The 25,062-nt window shown below is 34.3% G+C and overlaps 3 protein-coding genes and 1 pseudogene across 3 annotated transcripts; all 4 read right to left on the bottom strand.

Moving 5' to 3' along the window:
• Positions 1-466: 466 nt before the first annotated feature.
• Positions 467-3,899, bottom strand: LOC115878131. Its single transcript, XM_030894502.1, has 2 exons — positions 3,647-3,899; positions 467-1,451 (listed from the first exon to the last, which is right to left on the bottom strand). The coding sequence occupies exons 1-2, from the start codon at positions 3,777-3,779 to the stop codon at positions 589-591; spliced, it is 996 nt and encodes a 331-aa protein (XP_030750362.1). The 5' UTR covers positions 3,780-3,899; the 3' UTR covers positions 467-588.
• Positions 3,900-7,302: 3,403 nt separating this feature from the next.
• On the bottom strand, positions 7,303-8,490 carry LOC115878056 (probable serine/threonine-protein kinase cdc7). The gene has a single exon (XM_030894410.1). The coding sequence runs from the start codon at positions 8,488-8,490 to the stop codon at positions 7,303-7,305; it is 1,188 nt and encodes a 395-aa protein (XP_030750270.1).
• Positions 8,491-17,412: 8,922 nt separating this feature from the next.
• Positions 17,413-19,080, bottom strand: LOC115878057 (52 kDa repressor of the inhibitor of the protein kinase-like). Its single transcript, XM_030894412.1, has one exon. The coding sequence runs from the start codon at positions 19,078-19,080 to the stop codon at positions 17,413-17,415; it is 1,668 nt and encodes a 555-aa protein (XP_030750272.1).
• Positions 19,081-22,963: 3,883 nt separating this feature from the next.
• On the bottom strand, positions 22,964-24,328 carry LOC115878058 (annotated as a pseudogene).
• Positions 24,329-25,062: the final 734 nt, after the last annotated feature.

Raw genomic sequence — 25,062 nt, forward strand, 5'->3', positions numbered from 1 at the left:
ACGCGGTTGGTATTTAAAGTTGTTTTGAGCTGACCGTTTTAATTTTAGTGTTATCTCTATGACGGTTTGATAAAGGTGTGTTAAAATTTCATTATGTGCTCAAGTTCTAGCAGCAGTTCAGAGGGAGATTTTCTTACTTTATGTACAATAGCTGAGGAAGAAGAAATGCGTGAGAACAAAAAAAAGAAAATCTTGGATTCATAATATAAATATAAAAAGAAATACGTACGGAGAATTCCATCACCTTCACTCAGATCTTCTGGAAGACGAAAGAAAATTTTTCAAGTATTATAGAATGACCCACGAAAATTTTAGTGAACTTCTTTCTTTGTTAAGACCAAGTATAGAGCGTCAAAATTCTAGATTTCGCTGCTCAATTGACGTTATCGAAAGACTTTCAGTTTGTCTCAGGCAAGTTTTTTAATATTGTCTAAATAAAATTAATAGAGAATAATTTAATTATTTTATGTAATGCATGCTTTTTTAAATGGATAGATTTTTTCATTATTCTAAATTAAGTAGTCTGTACATTGGTAGAAAATACTTTATTTTATATGTGATGTACAAATAGCAATACATAAATAAAAATTACTTTTGTCCGGGTTCATCGGGCGAAAAGCTGTTATAACTTCGAGGTGGTTCATTGAGAGAAAAGCTGTTATAATTTTGAGGTGAATATTGCAAATTCTCCTCAGAATGGGCTGGAGTTGTATGCATAGGAAGACACTCGAGTGACTGCTGATGCTGTCGTGTTGGAATGCCATACGTGCCTGATGAATAATTTAAATTATACTGAGATGACTGCTGCTGAGAAACATGTGGTTTATATGGTGGCAGTGTATGTATATTTGTACTTTGGGAAGACAGAGTCTGTTGATATGCTGAAGGAGGGGATTCATCGACTTGAGTATATGTTGAGGTGGTAGGCGAGGTGATATTTTTTAATTCTGCTTCATGAATTATCTCTGATATTTTAGATTTAACCTGAATCTGCAATATAGGTGGAAAAGTCCTGACAGATTCCTCAACTGATTGAAAATATTTTGTTAAGTGGTCCTTGGGAGTATGAATTTTTGATTTTTTATAATTGACATATTCCTGAAGTGCTACTGAAGTTGGTGTCTCTTTTACAGAACTATACTTTCTTTTTTTACTGCTTTGTGAAATAGAAGATAAAGGGCTGGGTGCGGATGATGGTGACGCCGGTGAAGGAACCGATACAACTGTATCAACTATACCATCTGATTCAGGTTCTGTGTTGATTATGTCTTGTGTTGAATAATTTGATTGTTGGGGCCTTTCTGCTAAAAATGGTTTCATAAAACTCATTTGCTGTTCTAGTCGCCAAGGCTTTGATTTTGTAGCGGCTTGTCCACTTTTTGTTTGTCTGGACTTCTGTGCTTTTCTGTAGCACTCCCTCAAATTGCGCCATCTTTTTCGGCATTCTTCGGCTGAAAAGATAATTTACCATAAGGTAACATTATTATTCACCTTATACGAGTATTTAGACAAAAATGTAGAAGATAATTTTAAGTAACGAGTAAATAACTTTATGTTTTTTACAGATTTTTGGCAACTGGAGACACCTTTGGAACAATAGCAATGAGCTATCGACTTGGTGAAACTACTGTTAGAGAGATAGTTTATCAAGTGTGTGAAGAAATATGGCGCGTACTATCCCCCAAATTTTTGCCAGTACCCAACAAAGAAAAATGGAAAAATGTAGCAGAAGAGTTCCAACGGAAATGGAATTTTCCAAATTGCGTGGGTGCCCTTGACGGAAAACACGTAATTACAGATAAACCTCCAAATAGCGGTTCACGTTATTTTAACTACAAAAAAAGTTTTAGTATTATACTTCTGGCCTTGGTCGATGCTAATTATAGGTTTTTGGCAATTGATGTTGGATCTTATGGACGTAATAGTGATGGTGGAGTATTTTCTTCTTCAGAATTTGGAAGGAAATTTTTTAAAGATGAGCTAGATTTTCCTGAAAAAAGAAATCTACCAGGAACAAATATATTAATGCCTCATGTAATTGTCGCAGATGAAGCTTTTCCTCTCCATGAACATTTAATGCGTCCATTTCCTGGCTCACAAACTTCAGGACAAGAAGACAAAAAAATATTCAATTATAGACTAAGTAGAGCAAGAAGGGTTTCCGAAAACGCGTTTGGCATTTTAGTAAAAAAGTTTCGTTTGTACCAAAGAAAGCTTCAAATTTCACCTGAACATTTGGATAAAGTGGTTCTTGCAACATGTTGTCTTCACAATTTTTTGAGAGATTGTGATGTAAGTGGTGGGATCTCAGAAGAAGAACAAGAAGATGATAGAACAATACCTCAAGGTCTAATAGATATCCCCGGAATTGGTGGAAATCCATCTCTTTATGCAGTAGATGTCAGGGAAAAATTTAAGAATTACTTTGTTTCTGAGACTGGTTCATTACCTTGGCAAGTCGAAATGGTTAGAAGAGGCAGAAAAAACTAGATATATAATAAGATTATAACGATGACTAATTATACAGGGTTGTTTGAGTTTTAAATAAGTGCAATTTATTTTAGGGGTAGTGTATTTCAACCCCTGTTTTTCAAAGAGAATTTTGGAAATATTTTTAATTTTCATATAAATCATAATATAACTTGATAATATGGCAGCATAAGTTGTAGATTAAATTTCGTTGGAATTTGACTTTCGAAAAATCGGTTTGCCAAAAATAAGCTTTTTACGTCAAGCAGTTTAAGCAGAATCGTGGTTAAGAAATTACCCAACTTTTTGGAACACCCTGTATGATTTTTTAAAAAAATTCATAATATGTAAAAAAAAAACAAATAAATTATGCTTGTCCAAGCGTTTTCCCGAAAGACTAACCGTTTTTTAAATAACAAATATTGTAATATTTGAGGGGCGTTTTCACACTCTTGGAATTTGAGATTCGAGAAACCCCTCCTTATCGAACCTCTACACCCCACAGTCAATCCGTTTGCCAAAAATCAGCTTTAAACGTCAAGCAGTTTAAGCAGAATCGTGATTACTCTATGGTCATATTTTATGAAACACCCTGTATACATTTATAAAAAATCTTAAAATATGTAAAACAACAAAATAAAATATACGTGTGTAAGCGTTTTTTCGGAAACTTGACCGTTTTTTAAATAAAAAATATTGTAATATTTGAGGGGTGGTTTCACCCTCTTGGAACTGGCATTTCGAAAAATCCCTTCTTATCGAACCTCTACACCCTAGAATCAACCTGTATGCCAAAATTGAGCTTCTTACGTTGAGTGGTTTGAGCAGGATCGTGATTAATCAGTATGTCAGTCACTTAAGGATTTTATATATTAGTATAGATAGATAACTAATAGTTTTAGGTATATAAAACTATATACAAAAAATTATAGAATTTTACTCAGAATCTCTGCGTAAAATATGTGCTCTCTACATTTAAAAGAAATATTAAATTGGGCATCTCTTAAACTTCTCTAAAATTTGTTCTTTGTAGTCTTTTGTTGTAATTGTTAAAATAAATGAGATAATGAACAAAGAACTTTAGTCTATCCTTCACTCACCCTGTACAACAAATTCGTACTACGTTTATGTACCGCTACCCACTCCATAAACTTGGGAAATAATTAAAATTTCATACCTTTTATTCCGCATTTTTCTTCAATTTCTTCCCAAATATTGTCCCTTCTCAATTGATTATGATAATTGGGATCTCCAATATCATATATCTCTTTATAACTTTGTATAATTAAAATGAACGTTTCATCATCCATGATAAAACAATAATTAAATTACAAGTACTAAACAAACTCAAACGAAACAAAACGGCTCTTGATTAAACGTAACCTAAATGCCAATTAGTAATACATTAATCGTAGAATCCTTCATCCGAAGACACCGAAATAGATTTCGAAAATGACCGAAAACAGAGATAGTTTCCGCAGACCACCGCACTAGGGCACGCGAAGCGCCGAAGAGAATTTCCTCGCTTTGGATTCCAGGTCTGCAACGAACGGCGCTTCGGCGCGCGGTGCAAGCGGTTGCTTCGCTTGAGTCAGCGGACGTGCATTATATAACACAAATTTAATCCGTTGCACGGTTTTTCGCCGCGCTTCGCCGCGCCGCGCTGCGCATAAGTGCGCGATATGCTTTAGAGTAGAATGAAATCTTTCTATGACGCCGTTTGATTGTGGGTGATTTGGGGATATAAAATGTATTTTTATTTTATGTAGCCCTAGGAGTTCGGTTATAAGGGAATTTTTAAATTCAGTGCCATTATCTGAAATTATTTGTTTAGGAATTCCGTGGTGAGAGAAGAATTGTATTAATTTATCAGCTACTTCGGTGCTGTTGGTCGAATTTAGCGAATATGCTTGTGCGTACTTCGAAAAACTATCAACAATGGTAAAGAATTTGCTATGTTCAAGCGTAAACGTATCTACGTGTATTATCTCGAATGGTCTAGACGCTGTGGGTGTTATATTCATTTTTATTTTTACAGGGTGTCTTTCGTATTTACTTTGTTGACATATATCGCATCTATTTATAAATGTTTGAATGGAATTACGTACGTTTGGCCAATAATATTTATCTTTTATTTTTAATAGGGTCTCTTCAATTCCGCGATGATTTGATTTACTAGTGTGGTAGTTTTCTATAATTTCGTCGATATCGTTTTTATCGGTTACATCGATCAATTTTTTCATGCAACGTTTAAATTTGATTGAGGGCCATCGAAAATATGTTTGTAAAGTTGTCGAAAAACGTTCATAGATATCGGGATTTTCAAAATGAACATAATATTGAACATCCGGTACAATATAGCTCTTAAGAAATGAAATTATGTCTTGTTCAAAGTTATTATTTGAAATTTGGACTATAAGTCGTTTTTTCTTTCCGAATAAAATCTTTGTTTTTGTTTTTACGGGAGAATGTAAAACAGATGATATAAATATTTGATTTTGTCCGTAATTTACAGCATAATCAACTATTGGTATACCTACTACAGGGTGTTGCTCTGCGTTAGAATGAACAGTAGCGTCTTCGTCTTGGTTTTCTACATTATCTATGGTTTCGATTTGATTTTCGCGTTCGTCAAGCTGTACTTGCATTGATATATTATCAATATCACGATATTCGGGTTTATTTATTTCCTCTCTAATTAATTGATCTAAATCGATTGGGTCGTTGGGTATTTCTTCGATATTCGTGGGTTCAATAATTGATTGGTTTTCAGTTAAATTTTGATCTGTTTCTTTTACATGAATTTCGACACGAGATAGGGCGTCTGCGTTGGTGTTAAGCTTTCCTTTTTTATATACAATTTTATAGTCGTACTCTTCAAGTTTTATACGCCATCTGAGTAATTTAGAACTTGGATCTTTTAATGACACAAGCCACTGCAAGGGTTTATGGTCAGTTATAATAGTAAATTGTCTACCGAAAAGGAATAGTTTCTTTCGGAATCGTTTAATGTCCGAGATGCGTATGCTATTGGTAAATCTCGACCAATAGGGACTTGAGATAAAATCGCACCTATAGCTACATTACTCGCGTCTGTCGTGAGATTAAAACTTTTAGAAAAGTCCGGGTATTGTAAAATGGGATCATTCATTAATAGATTTTTACATTGATCAAAACATGAAATAAATTCTTCATTATGTTCGATTTTGGCATCTTTTTTTAAGCATTTGGTAAGAGGTTTAGTAATTTTGGCAAAGTTATTAATAAAACGTCTATAGTATCCAAGGAGTCCAAAAACCTTTTATTTGTTTCGTAGTTTTTGGCAAAGGGAAATTTTAATGGCTTTAATTTTGTCTGGATTTGGTTTCACGCCGCTTGGGGTAACAATATGGCCTAAATATGCTACTTCCTTGCGTAAAAATTCCGATTTATCAAGTTGTATTTTAAAATTAGAATCTCGAAGTCTTTGAAATACTGTGCGTAACCTATCAATATGTTCTTGTAACGAAGTTGAAAAAACTATTATGTCGTCTAAGTATGTTAAGCATTTTTCATTCTGAATACCTCGTAGTATATTATCCATAATACGTTGAAAAGTTGCCGGGCATTCTTTAGTCCGAATGGCATACGAAGATACTCATAATGACCGTTTTCTGTGTTAAACGCGGTTTTTTCTATATCTTTTTGGTCCATTTCAATTTGGTGGAATCCGCTGGCTAAATCTAGTGTAGTGAAATACTGACACTTGCCTAATTTGTCTAAGAGATCGTTTATGCTGGGTAATGGATATTTGCCATTAATAGTTTTCTCGTTCAATTTTCTATAATCTACAACAACACGCCACTTCTGTTTGCCTGAAGCGTCACTCTTTTTAGGGACTACCCAAATAGGGGATGACCATGGCGAATTGCTGGGTCGGATTATATTTTGATCTAACATTTTTTTAACTTGATTTTGAACTTCTTGACGGTGAACATAAGGATATTTATAGGATTTGGAATAGATAGGAATTTCATCATTAGTACGTATTTGGTGTTTGATTTTGCTAGTGAAAGTTAAGGTAAATTTTCGTCATAAAAATATCCGGAAAATTCGTTACATAATTTTAAAATACTATTTCTTTCTTCTTTATTTAAATGGTCAATACGAAATTTGGAGAAATTTAATTTTCTTTTTGTTTTCTTTCGGCGTTAAAATTATTAAGATTAAATTGTTGTAGGTCATTAACATTAAATGTTTCGACATGTATCGGCTGTGTAAGATCTAGAGTTACATTTTTCGTACTGCTATTAAGAATGGTCGTCACTGCTTCGCCGTTTTGCGCTGTTGCAAGACTTTCTGGTATTTCGCAGTTTCTAAGCTTTTGATACGGTATTATTATATCGCCGTTTTCGATATTAGTTTTTATTTTTATTATTTGTTCAGATCTAGGAGAAACATTAATTAAATTTGTATCGCTTCCTACAGAATGATAACAAAGTTTAATTTTTGAAGATGGAGTAATTAAATATCCATCGTCGAAATTTAAATTAGCCTGGAGAATTTTTAAATTGTCTATCCCTAGTAGACCGTGAAAAACGTTGTGGAATTTAAAAAGGAAAAATTTAAGTTCTTTTTGTTTTGGTAACTTAAATATTTTTGATGTTGGTAATGTCGCGCTAAATTTGTGAGAAGATTTTGGAAAACAGTTGAAACTACAAAAGGATCATATTTAATTAAATTTGGAAAATAATTTTGGCAATTTCTGGGTCAATAAAAGATTTTGTTGATCCGGAATCGATTAATATTTTATATTAAATTCAGGAAATATTATATATGGTAGTTCGCTGTAATTTACTGCGTTAAAATATATTTTGGTGGTTCTTGCTCTAAGTTTGGTCTTTGGTTTGAGGCTGGGTAGAAAAAATTTTCCTCGTAATAATTTTCTTCCGTATAATTTTCGTCTTGTTCGAACATTTCAGGTTGTTCAAAATATTCGTGACTAGTAGAAGGTATTTCGCTATAATCGATAGATTGATTTTGATTTATTTGGTCAGAATTATTTGTTTCCGTATTAAATAGTTCTTCCGAGATGAAATTTCGAGGACCTGTGGCTTGGAAAATGTTTTTTATAGGAGGTTGATATTGTCTATAATTATGCGAGGTGTTTCTAGTCGAAACGCTCATTGGAGTTGGTTTAGGGAATGTCTGATTTGGATTGGGTTTAAAAACGTTGACATTTTTTTGTGGTTGGGGTTGTTTAAATACTTCAGAATTAGTAAAGAATTTTTGTGGTTTCGGATTAGGTCTAGGTTGAATATTTATAGGCTGTGAGGGAAAGTTTGGCTGCTGCCGGAAAAAGTTGTTAGGGGTTGTATTAGAATTAAATTGGTTATTAAAATTAGAATGTTTTGGCTGAACAAAATTTTTATTTTGATTATTTTGAGGTTGATTTGAACGATAGGAGAAATTTTGGAAATAATTAACGTTATTTTCTTGTGTAACAAATTGCATTGCCTCGTTTAAACTGTTAGGTTTCATGCACCTAATAGTAGTCGCTAGTGGTTCTTTTAACCCTGACAAAAATGTTCTTAAAGCTAGGTTATTGTATAGATTTCTTTTTAAAATTTTCGATTCATTGGTAATTTCATGTGCGTCTATATAGCTACATAAAAGGTTAAGAATGTTTAAAACTCGATCGTAAAAAATTTGTGGTTTTTCTTGCGGTTGTTGTCTCATCATAACCAGATCACGATTCAAGCAACTTTCGTCTCTCTGATCACCAAAATTATTTAATAAAGTTTGCTTTAACTCTTCCCAAGTCGAGCAGTTTTGTATGTTTACAACTAATTTGGCATTTCCCGTTAATTTGGAAATCAAAGAATTCAACAAATAAGTGTTATGAAAATTTTGTGGATTTTCTCTGTCGTAAAAGTTTAGTATCAAAGAATCACAAACTTGTATATATCTGTTTAAATCATTTGCGTTGCCATCAAACTGTGGTACGCAGCTCAAATATTCAGTTTTAAATTGAGAAGGCATTTTTAAATTATTTTGATTATTACTATTATTAAAATTACTAAAATTATTTTGAGTCAGATCGATTTCCGCTTCACTACTTGCAAAACTTAGGTCAAGACTTGAGTCAGTTAAAGGGTTATCGTTTTCAATCGATAAGTTTTCAAATATATCTGATAAATTTTCTATATTCATTTGAATTGCACTTACATTAAAAAGACGACTGCTATCTTCATCTTTTCTATAAGGCTGCAGGCTGGTTTCGCTATTTTGTCTCCGCCAGTCCAACGTCCTTGCAAAATTGGGCAATGTGGGTCCCAATTCTCGATAAATCGTTGTGGAATCGTTGTCTTCTTGTTCGCGATGAATGGATTTCTTGAAACCTCTCAGGAAAACTGTCCGATTACACTCCGAAATATCTCGACACTTTCAGTTAATTGGTGAAACAAAAATCACTCGTTCGATACGATAATGACCCGAAAGTATCCTACCGACTGCGCCAGTTTTGGTTTCTTAAAACTAAAATTACTTTTTAAAAAAATTTATTTTTACTGAACTACAAGTTAACAGTGTGAAGGCTCGAATCTGACTGCCTGAGAATAACGGTTGAGTTCCCAAGGAAGGAACTGCTGACGCTGACGCTTGGGATGACGGGGTCCGCTAGGTGGGCTGCTCCCATAAGGATCTGCACTGGACCATCATATAATTCATGCGACAAGTGGAGCGTATACAGAAGGAATATCGAGGAGGAAATTGAAGGACAACTATCCCCTGATAACATCGTCCAAAAAATGCATCAGAGCCCTGAAAACTGGAACCGCATATCAAGGTATGTGGAAAAGATACTGAGGGAAAAGAAAAGCGACCTGGACAACCGTTGATACCATAAACAGAAGCGAGCCCGAGGGCGATAAAAAAACGGACTAGGCTCGAAGTAATATGCTAAACGGTCCCGAACTAGAGTCCAAGACATAAAAGGAGGTATTTTAGTCGGTATTTATTAAGAGAGTCCGATATGCGTAAATTGCATTCACACCTCCTTACCAAAAAAAAAGGTATCGAGTAACTACTCTTGCAGTATGAGGCCTGGCATCTCTTTATCGTTCAGCATTTATTATGCCGTCGAGAAACACATGCAAGTCCGTACGCCCATTTAAAGTTATGCCACCCCATACCATGAAGGTATCTCCACCAAAATGAATCGCTTCTCTGACTGTTGTGTCCAGATACCGTTCATTCGGTTTTCTGTATATACCCTCCGCCGGGCATCATTATGACGTCGAAAACAGGACTCGTCCGTCCACTGATCCACGCCTCTGTGAAGACGTTCTTGAGCAATTATCCTTTGTCACCTACGATGATTAGCAATTAAATTTGGCACAACAGCTGCTCGCCTTGATCGAATGTTAACTTCATGCACCCTATTTCTTACAGTCTGAGTTAAAATTCGAGTTCCTGTGGCGATCGAAAGAAGAGTTTGTAGGTTTTTTGGGGTAAGTGTTCTTTCACGAAGAGCGGTTTGAAAAAGATACCGATCTTCCCGCTTCTTTGTCCGCCTTACTCGTTAATGATACGGTCTGCGGACAACAAAATTCTCTGTGTCGATTCCATAGTCTGGAAATGACCGATTGTGTAATATGAAAAAGCTCCGACACGTATCCTTACGACAGACCCTCCTGCAATAAAGTTGTGGCTCTGAAGACTTCTTCAGTATTTAAACGTTTTCTAACACCGTTTGGTCTTTCTAAAACATTAAAATTTGCCAAACTTAAAACCAATTTTGACGATCAAGAAGGCAAAATCACATTAAATAAGAAACTGATTTTATGGAATTTATGCGTCTTCGCGAGTGCGTAAAAACAACTTTTTATGACGGAAAAAAATTGTTTTTTATCAATTTATGCATGAAAAAACACAAAAAAATGATTTTTTGCTATAAATATACGAAGATCGGTCTATAAACATAGTAAATACAGATACACATATATGTGATCCCTAATTCGTTTTGATTAGTTTATATAATTTAATTTTATGAAATACTATTTTAATCATTTGCTGATGATGCACAAGGTTGACGAAACACGCATCTAGTGCAAAAATGAAGTGTTTTGATGTATTGTGGTGAATTAGTGTTGTATTTTGCTGTTGTTAATACGAAAGGTTCCAACCCTCAACTGCAATAAGTGTCTCTAGTAAAAATCTATTAAAACACACAAGACTTGCATCAAGACCAAGATCAAAACTGGACCCTGCAATTTCATTTGCTCATCACTATCCACAACTATACAAATTAATCGAATTTGTTTGACTACTGGTGGTAGCTGGCATACTGGCACAATCACTAACCTAACCACCAGTAGCTGGCTTACTGGCACAATCACTAATCTAACAAAGGTTGGTGAAAAATAATAAAAACAGCAAATTTTCAAGGTGACGAAATTGCAAAAAGCATCAATTTTTTTACACATAATTTGGATACAAAAATATCTAGTAATTTTGACTTAAAAATGATATATAATGTTTATTTCTTTTACAAGCATACTACTATTTTTATGTTTATATCATTTATACCAAATCAAGTACCTGACTTTGGAGTCAGAAATTTATTAAAAACCTATTTGACGTACCTACTTAGGTATGTACAGGCTGTTTCCAAAGTAGAAAAATTCAAGGTGTGATGCATCTCTTGTTTTTAAGAAAACAAATTTATACAAATATGGGGTCTAAAAGTACTTCATTTCTGGTCTACAGTGTGTTAAAAATTAAAAAAAAAACAATGGATTTTTTTCTAAATATGTCGTAAACTACGTCGTTGTTTCCAGGTGTCGATACTCATTTTTCTACTTAAACCAGTGGCATCGCACTGTGGTTCCACAAATGGACAAAATTCGCCAAAATCAATAACATAATTTTTTTGTAAAACCATTATATATTGTGTTAGAATTAGTTACTTTATTATTACTTTGACATTAGTAATACAAAATTATCGAAAAATTAGGCCTTTCAAATATGTTTCCCGCCTTTTCCCGAAATGATTTCCATAGTGTCAAGTAGATACATGCCTTGACCTATTATAGGACAAATATTAGTGTGCAGTTTTTGCTACTCCCTTTTTAATTAAGATCTGAAGTAACTGAGGTATTGCAAAATAAGGCTTAAAAATTCCGTTCCTTTCAGCTACATCATATCGATGTTCATTGGATAGAACGGGTATTTTTGAGATATGGTTGGCAAAGGCTGGGTCTGTTTCAACAAAATCAAAACAAATATTTAGTAATTTATTAGAACAGTTACCTGACGCTGAAAATTTGAATTGTGCTAATTTGGAAAAGAAAATTTTTTATTTGTGCAAAAAAATAGCAGAAAATTGGGCAAAAGCCAGGCGCAACAAAGATTTTTTTCTAAAAACAAATTCTAATTGGTTAATAAAGACCGATGATATCTTCGTTAACATACAGGTGTCCAAATTAACCCAAGTCAACAAACCATCTACTCGTACATGCGGAAGACCAAAGAAAAACTTTGATGAGTGTTGTCGACGGTCACAACAGAGAAAACTGTCGCAAATTTCTGTCATCGATAACTCCTTGGTAACTATATTACGAAGGCCTTCATCTAACGTTAATTACAAGAAAGTTGATGCCGATGAAGTCTTATCTCTTCTAGTTGAAGCTAAACTGACTAAACACCAGTATATATTGTTAAGAAATTTTATTAATTCTAAAATAAATAATATGTTTCCTTCGTATCAAAAAGTTTGAAAAAAGTCCAAGAAAAAGTGCTACCCCAGTGAAGATTACATTAAAATTACCGAATCATCTGCTGAGATAGAGTTACAAAACTTACTCGATCATACAGCAAGCAGAATATGGTCATCACAACAAGAGGTGATAAACTCTACTTCAGACAATCAAGACCAAAATTTGGTTTTGTTTGGAAAATGGGGATTTGACGGTAGTAGTGGTCACTCAGAATACAAGCAATCTTTTCAAGATCCAACATTCCAAGACGGAAGTTTATTTGTGACTTCATATTTACCACTTCGTCTTGTTTTTGAAGATAACCCTGAAAAAATAGTGTGGAAAAACCCCCGAACCTCCTCTACACGTTATTGTAGACCGCTTAGATTCCAATTTAAAAAAGAAACTAAAGAAGCAGCTCTTAACGAAGAAAAATACTTTACAGAAAAAATTAATTCCCTGAAGCCCACAGTAGTTTCATTTAATGACAAGAACTATTCCATAAAGCACAAACTGCAGCTTACTATGGTGGACGGGAAGATTTGTAGCAGTTTAACGGAATCGTCTTCAGCCAGATGTTATATATGTGGTTCAAGTCCCAAAGAAATGAACGATATTGATTTGTGCCTTCAAAAACAAGTTCGCCCAGAAACATTTGAATTTGGCTTGTCACCTTTACATTCGTATATACGATTCTTATTTTTATTATTATATTTTATTAATATTTTTTACATCTTTCATATAGATTAAATTTAAAAAACTGGCAAATACGGCCTAAAGAAGAAAAGCAACTTTTTTCTGAAAGGAAAGGCCAGATTCAATCTGACTTTAGAAATAAATTAGGATTGATAGTGGATAAGCCAAAATGTGGAGGAAGCGGTACTTCCAATGACGGAAATACCGCAAGAAAATTCTTTAAACAATTAGATGAATCCTCTGAAATTACAGGTTTAAGCAAGAGTCTTCTAGAAAGATGTTCTGTAATTTTAAGGTGCAGTTTATCAGGATTCAAAATTAATATTATAAAGTTTAAAGAATTTTCTTTAAGTACGGCTCGGTTACTGGTGGCTGAATATCCCTGGTATAATCTTCCCCCTTCAATCCACAAGGTACTTATACATGGTCCTGATGTAATAGAAAGCGCCATATTACCCATTGGAGAATTATCAGAAGAAGCTGCTGAGGCCAAAAATAAAGAGTATAAATTATTTCGACTAAATCATACTCGAAAAATGTCTCGTACAAAGTGTAATATGGATCTTTTAAATAGACTCTTACTTAGTTCAGATCCCTTAGTAACAGAATTAAGGAAATTGCCGCCAAAAAATAAAAATAGCTGTCCTAAGGCAGTACTAGATTTGTTAGATGAATAGTATATAAAATTTTGTTGTTTGTTGTTATTTAAGTATTAATATTTCCTCTTTAAATTTGATAGTTGAATAACCTATACCCCTATATACCTATATTCATACTAAAATTTAAAAAAATCCATGATGTAATTCGATTTCTCTTATTTTCGATTTTATTGTTGTCATTTTAGTATTTGTTAAAATTGTTATAAATAACCAAAGCATATAATTACAATATACCTAATATAAATAAAATGTATTTTAGTATAGTTTTTTTTTATTAAACAGTAGAAAGGAAGCAATATTAAAAAATTATCAATTCTAAACTCTATTATCTAATTTCATTCTAACGGGGTAGTAGGACATCTGTTAATTAACTTTATAGTATTTTTTTACAAATTTGTACATATAATTGAAATAATTGATTTTTGTCACCGCTTAACATATACATGGAACCACTGTGCATCGGTATGTACACACCCCTAGATTATTTAATTCAAATAAATGATACGGTACTGCTTTTTTCGAGAAATCATTTTTTTTACTGTCCATCTTTTTTAACAAGATTAATCTCTTGAGTTTTTCTTGTACAGGGTGTGCCAAATTGGACGCTTTTAAAAGGAAACACCCTTTTCTATAAGGGATAGACGAAAACTAATATCGGTGTCTGGAGCTCAATTCTTATCAAAAACGTGAAGGTGAAAACCGCACATCGATATCTGTTACCGTCTATGAGTTACGAGGTAAATGGAAACACCCTTTTTTATAGGAGATAGACGAAAACTAATATCGGTGTCTGGAGCTCAATTTTCATCAAAAACATGATGGTGAAAACCGCACATCAATATCTGTTACCGTTTCGGAGTTACGGGGTGTTTTTAAAAATATGCAATTTTTGACAAATCACTGTAACTTTTTTGCTATGGAAAATTTTGTATTTTTATGAAAATATTTCCTAAGCATCTTTTTACGTAGAATTTAATGATTTAAGTGTATTTTTTTTAAATTAATAATTTAAGAATTATCAAAAGAAAATTTGATTTTTTATATTTTTTATAACACCCTGTATGTTTAAATTCATTAAAAATAATTTAAAATTACCTTTCCAAAAATATACCACACTTGATATTTTGCTCGATTCCTCTTCGAGATATAGAGTTTATAAAAATTCGCCCACTTTGAATAAGTAGGCTTTGAACGGCGCCGGCTGTAATGCAAAAAAAATCTAGCTGTGACAAGCTATTAAAACGAAAATAATATTTGCAATGAGAGATGCAGAATTTTATAATAATTTAAACTATATTTAAGAACATCAACACACTTAAACTATATCTAATAACTATAAAAATAAATAGCAAACCATGACATGAGGTTTTGCTACATGTGTTATGGACAGACGGGACCGTTTTTAAAATTTATCGCGGAACTTTTTAACTGAGTGGGGATGAAAGATACCCTCGCATAACCGCCAAGTACTTCTAATTCTTGTCTAGATTATATGGGCAATTCAAAAATAAGTACCTTTATTCTTCCGCAAAGTAAAAATCCATAGGCACTAAGTCCGGCGACCTCGACGGTCAACCGCTGGGATTTTGGTTAGCTGTTTAATTATTTTCGAAATTGGCTGCAAAAATTTTCTGATAACTTCAGCGTTCAGAGGCGGTACCTCGTCGCGCTGGAAAAATCTGTTTTCGAGATCCAGTAGGGGCAGATCATCAATAAAGGGTCTAAAGCCTACTTGTTAAAAGTGGCGAACTTTTAAAAATTCTATATTTCGAAGGTGACTATAACAAAATATCAAGTGTGCTATATATTTTTGGAAATGCAATTTTAAGTTATTTTCACTTAATTAAAAATATACAGGGTGTCCCAAGTATAAAATCATTTTTTCTGTTGTTAACTCTTAAATTATTATTTAAAAAAAATATACTTAAACAATTAAATTCTACGTAAAAAGGTGTTTTAGAAATGTTTTCACAAAATACAAAATTTTCCATAGCAAAAAAGTTACAGCGATTTGTTAGAAATGCACAAAAATTGAGCTCCAGACACCGATATGTTTGATATGATAGTTTTCGTCTAACTCCTATGAAAGAGGCGTTTCCCTTTAAAAGCGCCCAATTTGACCCACCCTGTAAATCGAACGTTTTTCGAGAAAATAAATCAATTACATTGCAAATCTCCCAGCCTCCTAATATCTCGGCCTAATATTTTTTTTCTCGAAAACCGTTAAATGTACAAGAAAACTCGAGAGATCAATTTTGTTGAAAATGTATATGATTATTAAGAAATTAATAATGTTAATTTTTTTTCAATTTCTACAAATTTGATGTACCTACTTTTAACAAGGATTTAAAACAGGATATCTCTAAAAGTCCTTTAGTTAAGTGTCGTTTTTAAAATCAATCTATCACGAGTCGAGTCAATAAGTGGATGAGCAGTGGATCAGCAGAAATAAAATAAACAAGATACATAAGTAGTGCGTACATTTTCTGATAAGAAAGCACTTAAAATAATATAGTATTATTTAGACATATAACAAACATCTCAAATTTTAATAACTGTAATGGGAAATTTTTCAATTTTATGATTTCAACAAATATCTGTGAAGTTATAATAACACAGCCACACAAAAAAAGTGGTCTTTGCTTTTTACCAGACGATCATATCCTATAGTATTTTTCGAGGCGCTGAACACGAATCCGCTATCAGAATTACGCCATCACATCTCATTTTTTTTCTAACCTCAAAAACTTGGTGTAATTTCGTAAAAATTCAGGAAGATGTAGTAGGAAAAAAATCATAAAAATTTGAAAAATGTAAAACCAAGTCAGTTTAGTTTCTATGGAAGCACCCATTCAACAGTTTTGTTATAAATTATTAGTATCAATATTACACATCCTTATCTCTGTAATAATTATAACGACTTGGCAATTGCACGGTATGATATTCTACTAATTAAAATACTTTATTCTTATAAGTGCACTGTTTAAATTTACTTAGTAATCGAAATGGTAGATTATTCTTTTATAATTATGGTGCCGTGGAATTACCAAGTCATTATAATTATTAGATACAGAAATGAAGATATCTAATATTGATAATATTAAAGAAGTTTGACTAGCTACAATTCATAAACTTTAAATTATTGTTGTTATTTGGATATCCAAATAAAATCAGACAATTATCAAATCGATTAAATTCTAGTTTTCTAACTTTTTTATACCTGCACTTGTTATTTTAACCCTATTTTCATGAATTTTTAGCAAGCTTTATATAATTACTAGCGTGTACCCGCGACTTCGTTCGCATCGAATTAATCATTATTTGTAATGGTGATGATAAAGCAAAGCAAGAATTTCCTGTATGATTTTTTAAAAAATTTCAAAATATGTAAAAAACAAAATAAATTATGCGTGTCCAAGCGTTTTTCCGAAAGACTAACCGTTTTTTAAATAACAAATATTGTAATATTTGAGGGGCGTTTGCACCCTCTTGGAATTTGAGATTCGAGAAACCCCTCCTTATCGAACCTCTACACCCCACAGCAGGGCCGTATCTTGACCAAAATTTCGGGGGGGCTCAAAAGCTACTAGGAAAAAAGCATAATAAAAAAATCGCTTTGGGCTACACTCAAATTTTAATTGAAAATAAAACTTTAAAAAAGTAACAGGTAAAAATCATGAATTTTAAAGGATAAACTGCACGTGTCTAGTCTTTTCCCTGGAAAAACGATTGACTACCTCTTCTATATCAACATTTATTTCTCTATGTACGCTTAATAGACAAAAGCAATTGAGCAAGTCCTGTCAATCGCTCCTGACCTGTAGAGTTACGTAGGAAGTCCTTCAATCGTCTTAGGGTTGAAAAGACCTTTCTGGTGTAGCTGTTGACACTGGTAGAGTTGCTAGGATCTTCAATAAAATGTATATATTTGGATATATACACTGGTTACACTCCGATATCGTTTCGATGGCGTTTTTAGGTCGGTCGACTGCAGATAGCTGCTTCCATTTCTGCCGCCACAAATCTAGTTCTGCCGCTAAAGTGTCATAGTCCAAAAATTGTTTGTATAGGGAAAGGTCCTCTAGTTCCACTTTGTGTACAACACATACATTTGGTAATAAGCAATGTATAGAGGACAATGATTTTTTGTGCTTCGCAAATCGTTCAGTCAACTGATGTATGAACTCGTCCAAAAAAGGAATTGCAACTGTAATTCGAAAATGTTCCTCTGGGCTGGCTACCATGATGTTAGAACGATTTTTCTGACGTGCAACTATTCTCGGAATTTGAATATGCTCTTGTGCATCTATTGATTTTAATAGTTTTTCGGCTTTTTCAAAAATGTTGCTGAACACTTGATCTATGTTATCTCTCATACTTTTAAGTTGACTTAAAACAGTATCAACATGTTCCGTTGCTGAAAAGAGATCGATGTTAACTGTCTGAAGAATTCTGCATAAAGGTAGGGTATATGCGAATAAAGTAGTTGCGGTTAACATGCTGATAATAAAGTCACTGGTCATAATGGCACGATGTAACTGTATAGCCTTTGATGACGTCTCTATATCTTTCACTACTTGTAGTTCTTCCAGTGTTTCAACAATAGGCTTGAAAATTTCTGTGAACCTAATTAATCCGTCGTGATTTTCCACCCATCGAGTTTCACACATGGTTGTCAACTTCTTCCATTTATTATCAGGGGCATGTTCTTTAATTTTATTTTGTAGAATATCAGTCCGCTTTGCTGACATTTTTATGAAGATTGCAACGGATTTGATGGTTCCAATACAATTTCTGACGCTTTGGACATTGCAGCAGTGAGCCAGAGCTAAATTTAGAGAATGTGCACTACAATGCACGTATAATGCTGCTGGGTGTTTTTCTCTTATTATTGCTTGTACGCCTTTAAAGCTGCCGCTCATGGCTGCAGCCCCATCATAACCTTGCCCAACCAAATAAGTACAATCTATCTTGAGTTCTTCTAAACACTCTAACATTACCGTCGCTAAATCATTCCCAGTTGTACTATGAACTTGCACAAATTGTAGAAAATCTTCACGCATAATATAGACTGGATTGCCGTTCTGCTCATTGGAGTCAATGTACCTCACACAAAGGGATAACTGCTCGATCCGGGAAATATCCGTAGTCTCATCCATCAAAATTGAAAAATATTTGGATTTATTTATTCTGGAAACAATTTGTTCTTGTATCATTTTTCCGCAAATTTGAATTATATTATTTTGAATGATTGGACTTATATACATGGCATTTAAAGATTGACCTTCAATGTGCTCAATCAAATCTTTATCCCCACATGATAGGCGCATACGCAGTAATGCCCGGAAATTCCCATCATTATAAACAGGCTCTATGGAATTTAAAGTCAATGGACCAGAATCGTTAGTTCCACGTAGAGCCAACTCTTGGCATCCACAGAGTATAATAGTCTTGATTATAGGTTTTAATTTTTTTCTATTGTCCGCTATTTGTTTTGCACGACTAGAGTCAAGTTGCATCACAATATCTGGGGCCGATCTGTTAAAGTGGCTACAAAATTATCAGCGAAGACGGTACTCTTCTTATGATAGTCAGTATTACTATGATGCACGAATGTCTCTATGGCGTCCTTCCAGTTATTGAAGGGTTTTACAACCAAGGCAAACAACTTTTGGTGACTACCTTTGCCACTAAATTCAGACGCAAATATTGCGCAGTACTTACACACTGCACCTTGATCACCATGAGCAGTGTAACTAAGCCACGGAAAACGTTTTAGCCAACCTATTTGAAATTTTAGGTTCCTTTTCTTTGAAACAGGAAAATTATTTTTTTCATCTGGAACCCACGGAGAGGTCAAAAGTCTAAATTTTACTCCGTTATCTAGTTTTTCAGTATAACAGCTGCCGATATCTGAGTTATCAAATTTGGTTTGATTCCTTGTATTTACTTCTATCAGAGTCTGAATAGAATTTGGTGCAACTTCTAAAGCGGGAGTATCTGTACAAATTGCTTGGCTAGAACTAGCAGCTTCTTCGGTAGATTCAGAAGAAATTTTGCTTTTTTTACAAAAAAAATCCGTCAGTGAACTCTGGACATTACGTTTTGCCATTTTAAATTCTACAAGCAATAAAAGTGCGCTATTAGGAAAATATAAAATATTTGGCTTTGCATCATTGTACAGTGGCGGCTGCTGCTGAATTGGTATAATGAGAAATTTAAGTAAAAACGTATAAAGTAAAAATTCATATTAAACTGAATATCGACATCGAACATCGACATCATCTGCCGATAATGTACTCGTTAGGTTACACGAGAGAAACAAAGACAGTAGATTAGAACTATAGTTAAACTAACGCTTCGTCCTACGTGGGAGACCAAAGCGCGCGATTTGGGCGGTGCGAGCGACGCGTATTTATCAAATAACGTTTTCTTAAGCCGCGAACGCATACGGCCGCATCGCTTAGAACGAACGAATTTGGGAAATGTGTACGTAGCAACGAACGCATACATTCGCGTGCGGTTACGTTCGCTGACTTGGCGGTACTTCAAAGGGAATACTACCGCACGCAAACAGATGTATGATGCGTTCACTAGGTGTGTACGTAACAGCGAACAGCGAAAAAATACTTCAAACAAAATCACGGCATGTGTGCGGATTTGGTCGAACCTATGCGTTCGCTAGGTGTGTACGCGGCTTTACGAAGCTGACCTAGGTAGGAGAGTCGCGCGACTGAAGCGGCATCGCAGGCAATTTAAATATGTCGCGCTAGTCGCGCTCATCGCCCTCTGTTGTCGCACGCGTCGCTCGTTCGCTTTTGTCGCCCACGTAGGACGAAGCCTAAAACTACCTGAAACTATACCCATACTATCAAGAATGTACATATTACCTCACAAACGGCAAAAACCGCTATCATAAAACAAAATACCAATTCACTCACCTTCTATGAATAGCAGAACAATAACAAACGTTAGTCACGTTAATGACCAGCAAAACACACAACATTCAAAATTTTGACCTTATCAAACTTTTGCTGTTTTAAACACTTGAAAGTTGAAAGTCGAAAATGACATTTGCTGTCAAAGTGGAAAAGTGAAGTTAGGCATAGAGAAAGTAATAAAAAGAGAGATGCAGATTGCATAGTAAAAATTGGAATCGCATTCACTAGCGCTGCTGTGACAACAGGACAAACTAATTTAAAAAAATTTGGCGATTGCGCCGGAGAATATATATAAGCTTGCTTTACTTTATTTGAAACTTTTATTGAAGTTTGACTTTATCTTCTTCTTCGTTGACTTTATCTTCTTCTTCTTCTTTTTTTCTTTCGTTCTTACTTACTTAATGATCATTACTTTTTAAAAAATTTCGGTCATAATTTCGGGGGGGTTTGAACCCCCAACCCCCCCCTTCCCCGATACGGCCCTGCCCCACAGTCAATCCGTTTGCCAAAAATCAGCTTTAAACGTCAAGCAGTTTAAGCAGAATCGTGATTACTCAATGGTCATATTCTATACCCCTGTATAAATTTTTAAAAAATCTTAAAATATGTAAAACAACAAAATATAATATAAGTGTTTAAGAGTTTTTCCGAAAAACTCACCGGTCTTTAAATAAAAAACATTCTAATATTTGAGTTCATCCCCTTAGAATTCGAGTTTCGAAAAGTCAAACCCTAAAGTCAGTCCGTTTTCCAAAAATCAGCTTTTTACGTCAGTAACGCTTTTTATGTATGTATCAGTAACGCTTTTTACGTATCTTTTTACGTACGTATCAGCGCTTTAAGCAGGATCGTGATTAATCAATGACCAGATTTTTCGAAACATCGTGTATACATTTTTAAAAAATCTTAAAATATGTAAAAAACAAAATAAAAAATGTGTTGGGGGTGGTTTCACCCCCTTGGAACTGGAATTTCGAAAAATCCCTTCTTATCGAACCTCTACACCCTAGAATCAACCTGTATGCCAAAATTGAGCTTCTTATGTTGAGTGGTTTGAGCAGGATTGTGATTAATCAGTGAGTCAGTCACTTAAGGATTTTATATATTAGTATAGATATTAACTTTATTTCGTAAACTCAGTTTTTTATAAACTTTAGTATTTGACATATTATACAGGGTTAACCGAAGGTGTTGTTTTTTTACCCTAGACCTATAAACTTTAAAAGACCTTGTACAATAATTTCTTGTGTAAATTTTTCTAAAATATAATTTTACGGTCAGAACCATGTCTCTTGAGCATTTTGTTTATTGGATCATGTCAATACATGCCTTGGTTAATTTTTAAGCGCGAAATGAACTTGTAAATGAACTGAATTTGCAATTTGTTCAATTAACATTTCTTTTTGAGTTATTTTTCAATATGAAAAGTCGGCTTTGGTGATTATTGTAAACTATATACCACTATGAACTGCCGATCATATTCGACGTTTGGGAAACTGGCAGAAGGGTTAGAGGTCACGAAGCGGTACCAGCTTCATTAAATGAATTTCGCTTGGTTCTTAAAAAAGAATGGGAAAGCAGAACCGCAATATGATATATGTATATGCAGCCTCAATGACAGTATGAACGGACGCATATAGACAGTTATAGAAGCAAGCGAGGCTATACAAAGTATTGGGGTAATTTTTACATTTTTTTCTGTTTGTATACTTCAGTATATTACAGATGTTTTCTTTAATATCATTAGTTATGTTATCGTTATTAATGATTTATTAAAACCATGACTCTGTTGTTAGTCTTTAAATTTAGTAGAGAAATACCAAAACCATCTCGTTATATTAAAAAATTACATCAAAAAGGAATGATAATTTAAAAAATTGCAAATTGATCGTGATCAGGTCATTTCACACTTAAAAATTAACCAAAGCATGTATTGACATGAATCAAAAAACAAAATGCTCGGGAATCATGGTTCTAACTGTAAAATTATATTTTAGGAAAATTTACACACGAAATTATTGCACGGGGTGTTTTAGAGTTAGGGTAAAAAACAACCCCTCGATTAACCCTGTATAATATGCCAAATACGTTAAGTTTGTAAAAGTAAAATACAAAAGTTTATAAAAAAATTAGTTTCAAATGTAACTTTTCTTTTCGCACTTTTTTTAACGTTGTTTTGAGAGACCTTATTTCCTTGTAGTTTTGCTTCTAGCTCTTGCTTGTATGGAGACTCTGTGATTATTGCCGTTTTTCCACGATTTTTTGAGGACCGTTTTTTCACAGTAGATTTTGGCGAGGGTGAGATGTCTTCGGGAGTAATAGCAAATACAGCCACAGAGTTGTTACCAATATTTCTATGCGGTGTCATTTGCAAAACTTGTTCATCTTGATATGATGGGCCTGGCATTTGTATGGGATCAACGCTTCGTTGAGGTCTTGATCCTTGTAAAAGCTCAGTATCCTATTGTAGAGGTGGTGATCCTTTTGCATTCAACATATGAGATCCCGGCAACTCAGCATTACTGACTGTATCCTTATTTGTACCATTTAGATCTTGAATATGTGGATTTTCATTGTCGATGTCCATTACTGAAGCAGCGATGAAATCGCTTTCTTCGTCGAATACGTCACGATTTGTAGGCCATATACCCGTAGCTTTAAAAGAATTCATAGCGATTTTTATAGTGGCCGCTTTATAGAAAGCTTCAGCAAATAAACCAGCAATATCTTCTTGAGCGACGACTCGACCCGGATGAACTCGGAGCCATTTCTTTACCTCTTCTGAGTAGTACGTACTTAGAGGCTTCATAAAACCTACATCTAAAGGCTGCAGCCTGTGAGTACAGTGCGGCGGGAAGCACAAGATAACAACCCCATTATCCCGTGCATAGTCTATAACTTTGATATTTTTGGTGTGGGACATATGGCCATCCAACAGAAGCAACACCATATTTTCTTTAGACGCGCGAGACCAAGAAACAAATTTCTTGAACCATTCAAAAAATATATCTAACTGCATCCAACCGGTCTTGTGGCACATAGCTGTGGAATTTGGCGGTGCATTATCTAGCAGACAATCTTTCATACGAACACGAGGAAAAATAAACATTGGTGGCATAAAATTGCCAGAGGCACTCATACAAATTTCTATTGTTACTGTTTTTCCTCGCTCGGCACTGGTTATGCTTCCGATCTGTTTTTTCCCTTTTTGGGCAATTATCTTTGGATTACACTTTCCATCTGAAGAAATACCAGTCTCGTCACAGTTAAATATTCGATCGGGAGAAAAGTTATATTTATCAATAGTATTCTCCAACAATTTAAAAAATTTATTGACAACTACTGCATTAAACCCCATTGATCGGGCAACTGAGACAGATTCTGGAACTCTAATGCTTAAGTTGGGATTCCTATTCAAAAAACCTTTGAGTCAATCTACCCCAGCCAATTTTTCTTCCTTGTTAAAATTATGTCGAATTTTGTTTTTTTCCGCTAATTGGAAGGCAATGCTTCTAACTTCTTTTCCTGTTAAACCATGTAATAAAGACTCCATTCGTAAGATGTAAGAAACTAGTTCTTGTTCCTGCTCGGTATTGAAGACAGTCTTGAATGCACCTAAGGATTTCGCAGATGCTTCAGCAACGGATGTTTCTGCATTTTCTCTGAAAACCTTAAATCTTCTTTCAAGAGTTGTCTGGGGAACGCGAAACTTTTTAGCTGCTTTTGGGGCACCCATTTCCTTATTGGCTAAAGCGTTTATGGCCGCCTGCATGCTCTCACCCGACCAGGCTTGTCGCTCCGTTTTTCGCACATATTTGCGAACCATAATTAGCACTGAAATTAATAAAGAATAAATTTTATGACTATACCTATCCGCAAAAAATATTAAATTTATATAGGGGCATAATGGGGAGGTCATCATTTTACCCCGATCGAAACTCACCGTTTTGCCCCATTTATGTACAGAAATGTTTAACTAAAATAACACGTAGCTAACCTCAAATAACCAATATATAGCATTCACAGCCAGAAAATAAAATGATTACGTTACGTTCTAAATTAAACAACTTCAATACAGAATTTAAAACAAGCCAGTTAACAAGCAGTACATACCGTGTAGATTTTTTTAAATAATCGAACAATTTCTTCAACCAGACATTTCACCATTACTGCACAAACTGACACGCTGAAACTTTTGTTGGAGTGCGTCCGTTAGCAAAACTACATACTGCAGCAAAAAGCGAGAGATGGTGCTGCATGTATCATTTGTATATATCACATCCCCGTTTTGCCTCGCGTCGCCATTTTACCCCTATTTCCCCTATATACAGTTTGCTAAAAAAATCGAAGAGAGCTAAAAATAACAGAGCAACAGACAAAAATAGAGCTGAAAATAACAGAAATATAACACTTTAAGTTTGATTAAAAATGTCTCCGTTGCGTTTTTTTGCATCTGAGTATATTAATATAAAGTCAAACAAACATCGGTTTTTGATAAAGAACTGATGAGTGCTGAATGGCCGAAACCAGTTAGAAAAAATTTGCGCCGAGAGGCACGTA

This window comes from Sitophilus oryzae, unplaced genomic scaffold (assembly GCF_002938485.1).
Source record: "Sitophilus oryzae breed Bouriz unplaced genomic scaffold, Soryzae_2.0 scaffold_1500_pilon_pilon, whole genome shotgun sequence".
NCBI lineage: Eukaryota > Metazoa > Arthropoda > Insecta > Coleoptera > Curculionidae > Sitophilus > Sitophilus oryzae.

Excerpts from the sequence above, each read along its gene's own strand:
- LOC115878131 (XM_030894502.1), bottom strand. The coding sequence starts at position 3,779 with ATGGATGATGAAACGTTCATTTTAATTATACAAAGTTATAAAGAGATA. Across the intron at positions 1,452-3,646 it reads AGAAAAATGCGGAATAAAAG|CCGAAGAATGCCGAAAAAGA; the intron begins GTATGAAATTTT and ends TTATCTTTTCAG.
- LOC115878056 (XM_030894410.1), bottom strand. The coding sequence starts at position 8,490 with ATGCCTTCTCAATTTAAAACTGAATATTTGAGCTGCGTACCACAGTTT.
- LOC115878057 (XM_030894412.1), bottom strand. The coding sequence starts at position 19,080 with ATGCAACTTGACTCTAGTCGTGCAAAACAAATAGCGGACAATAGAAAA.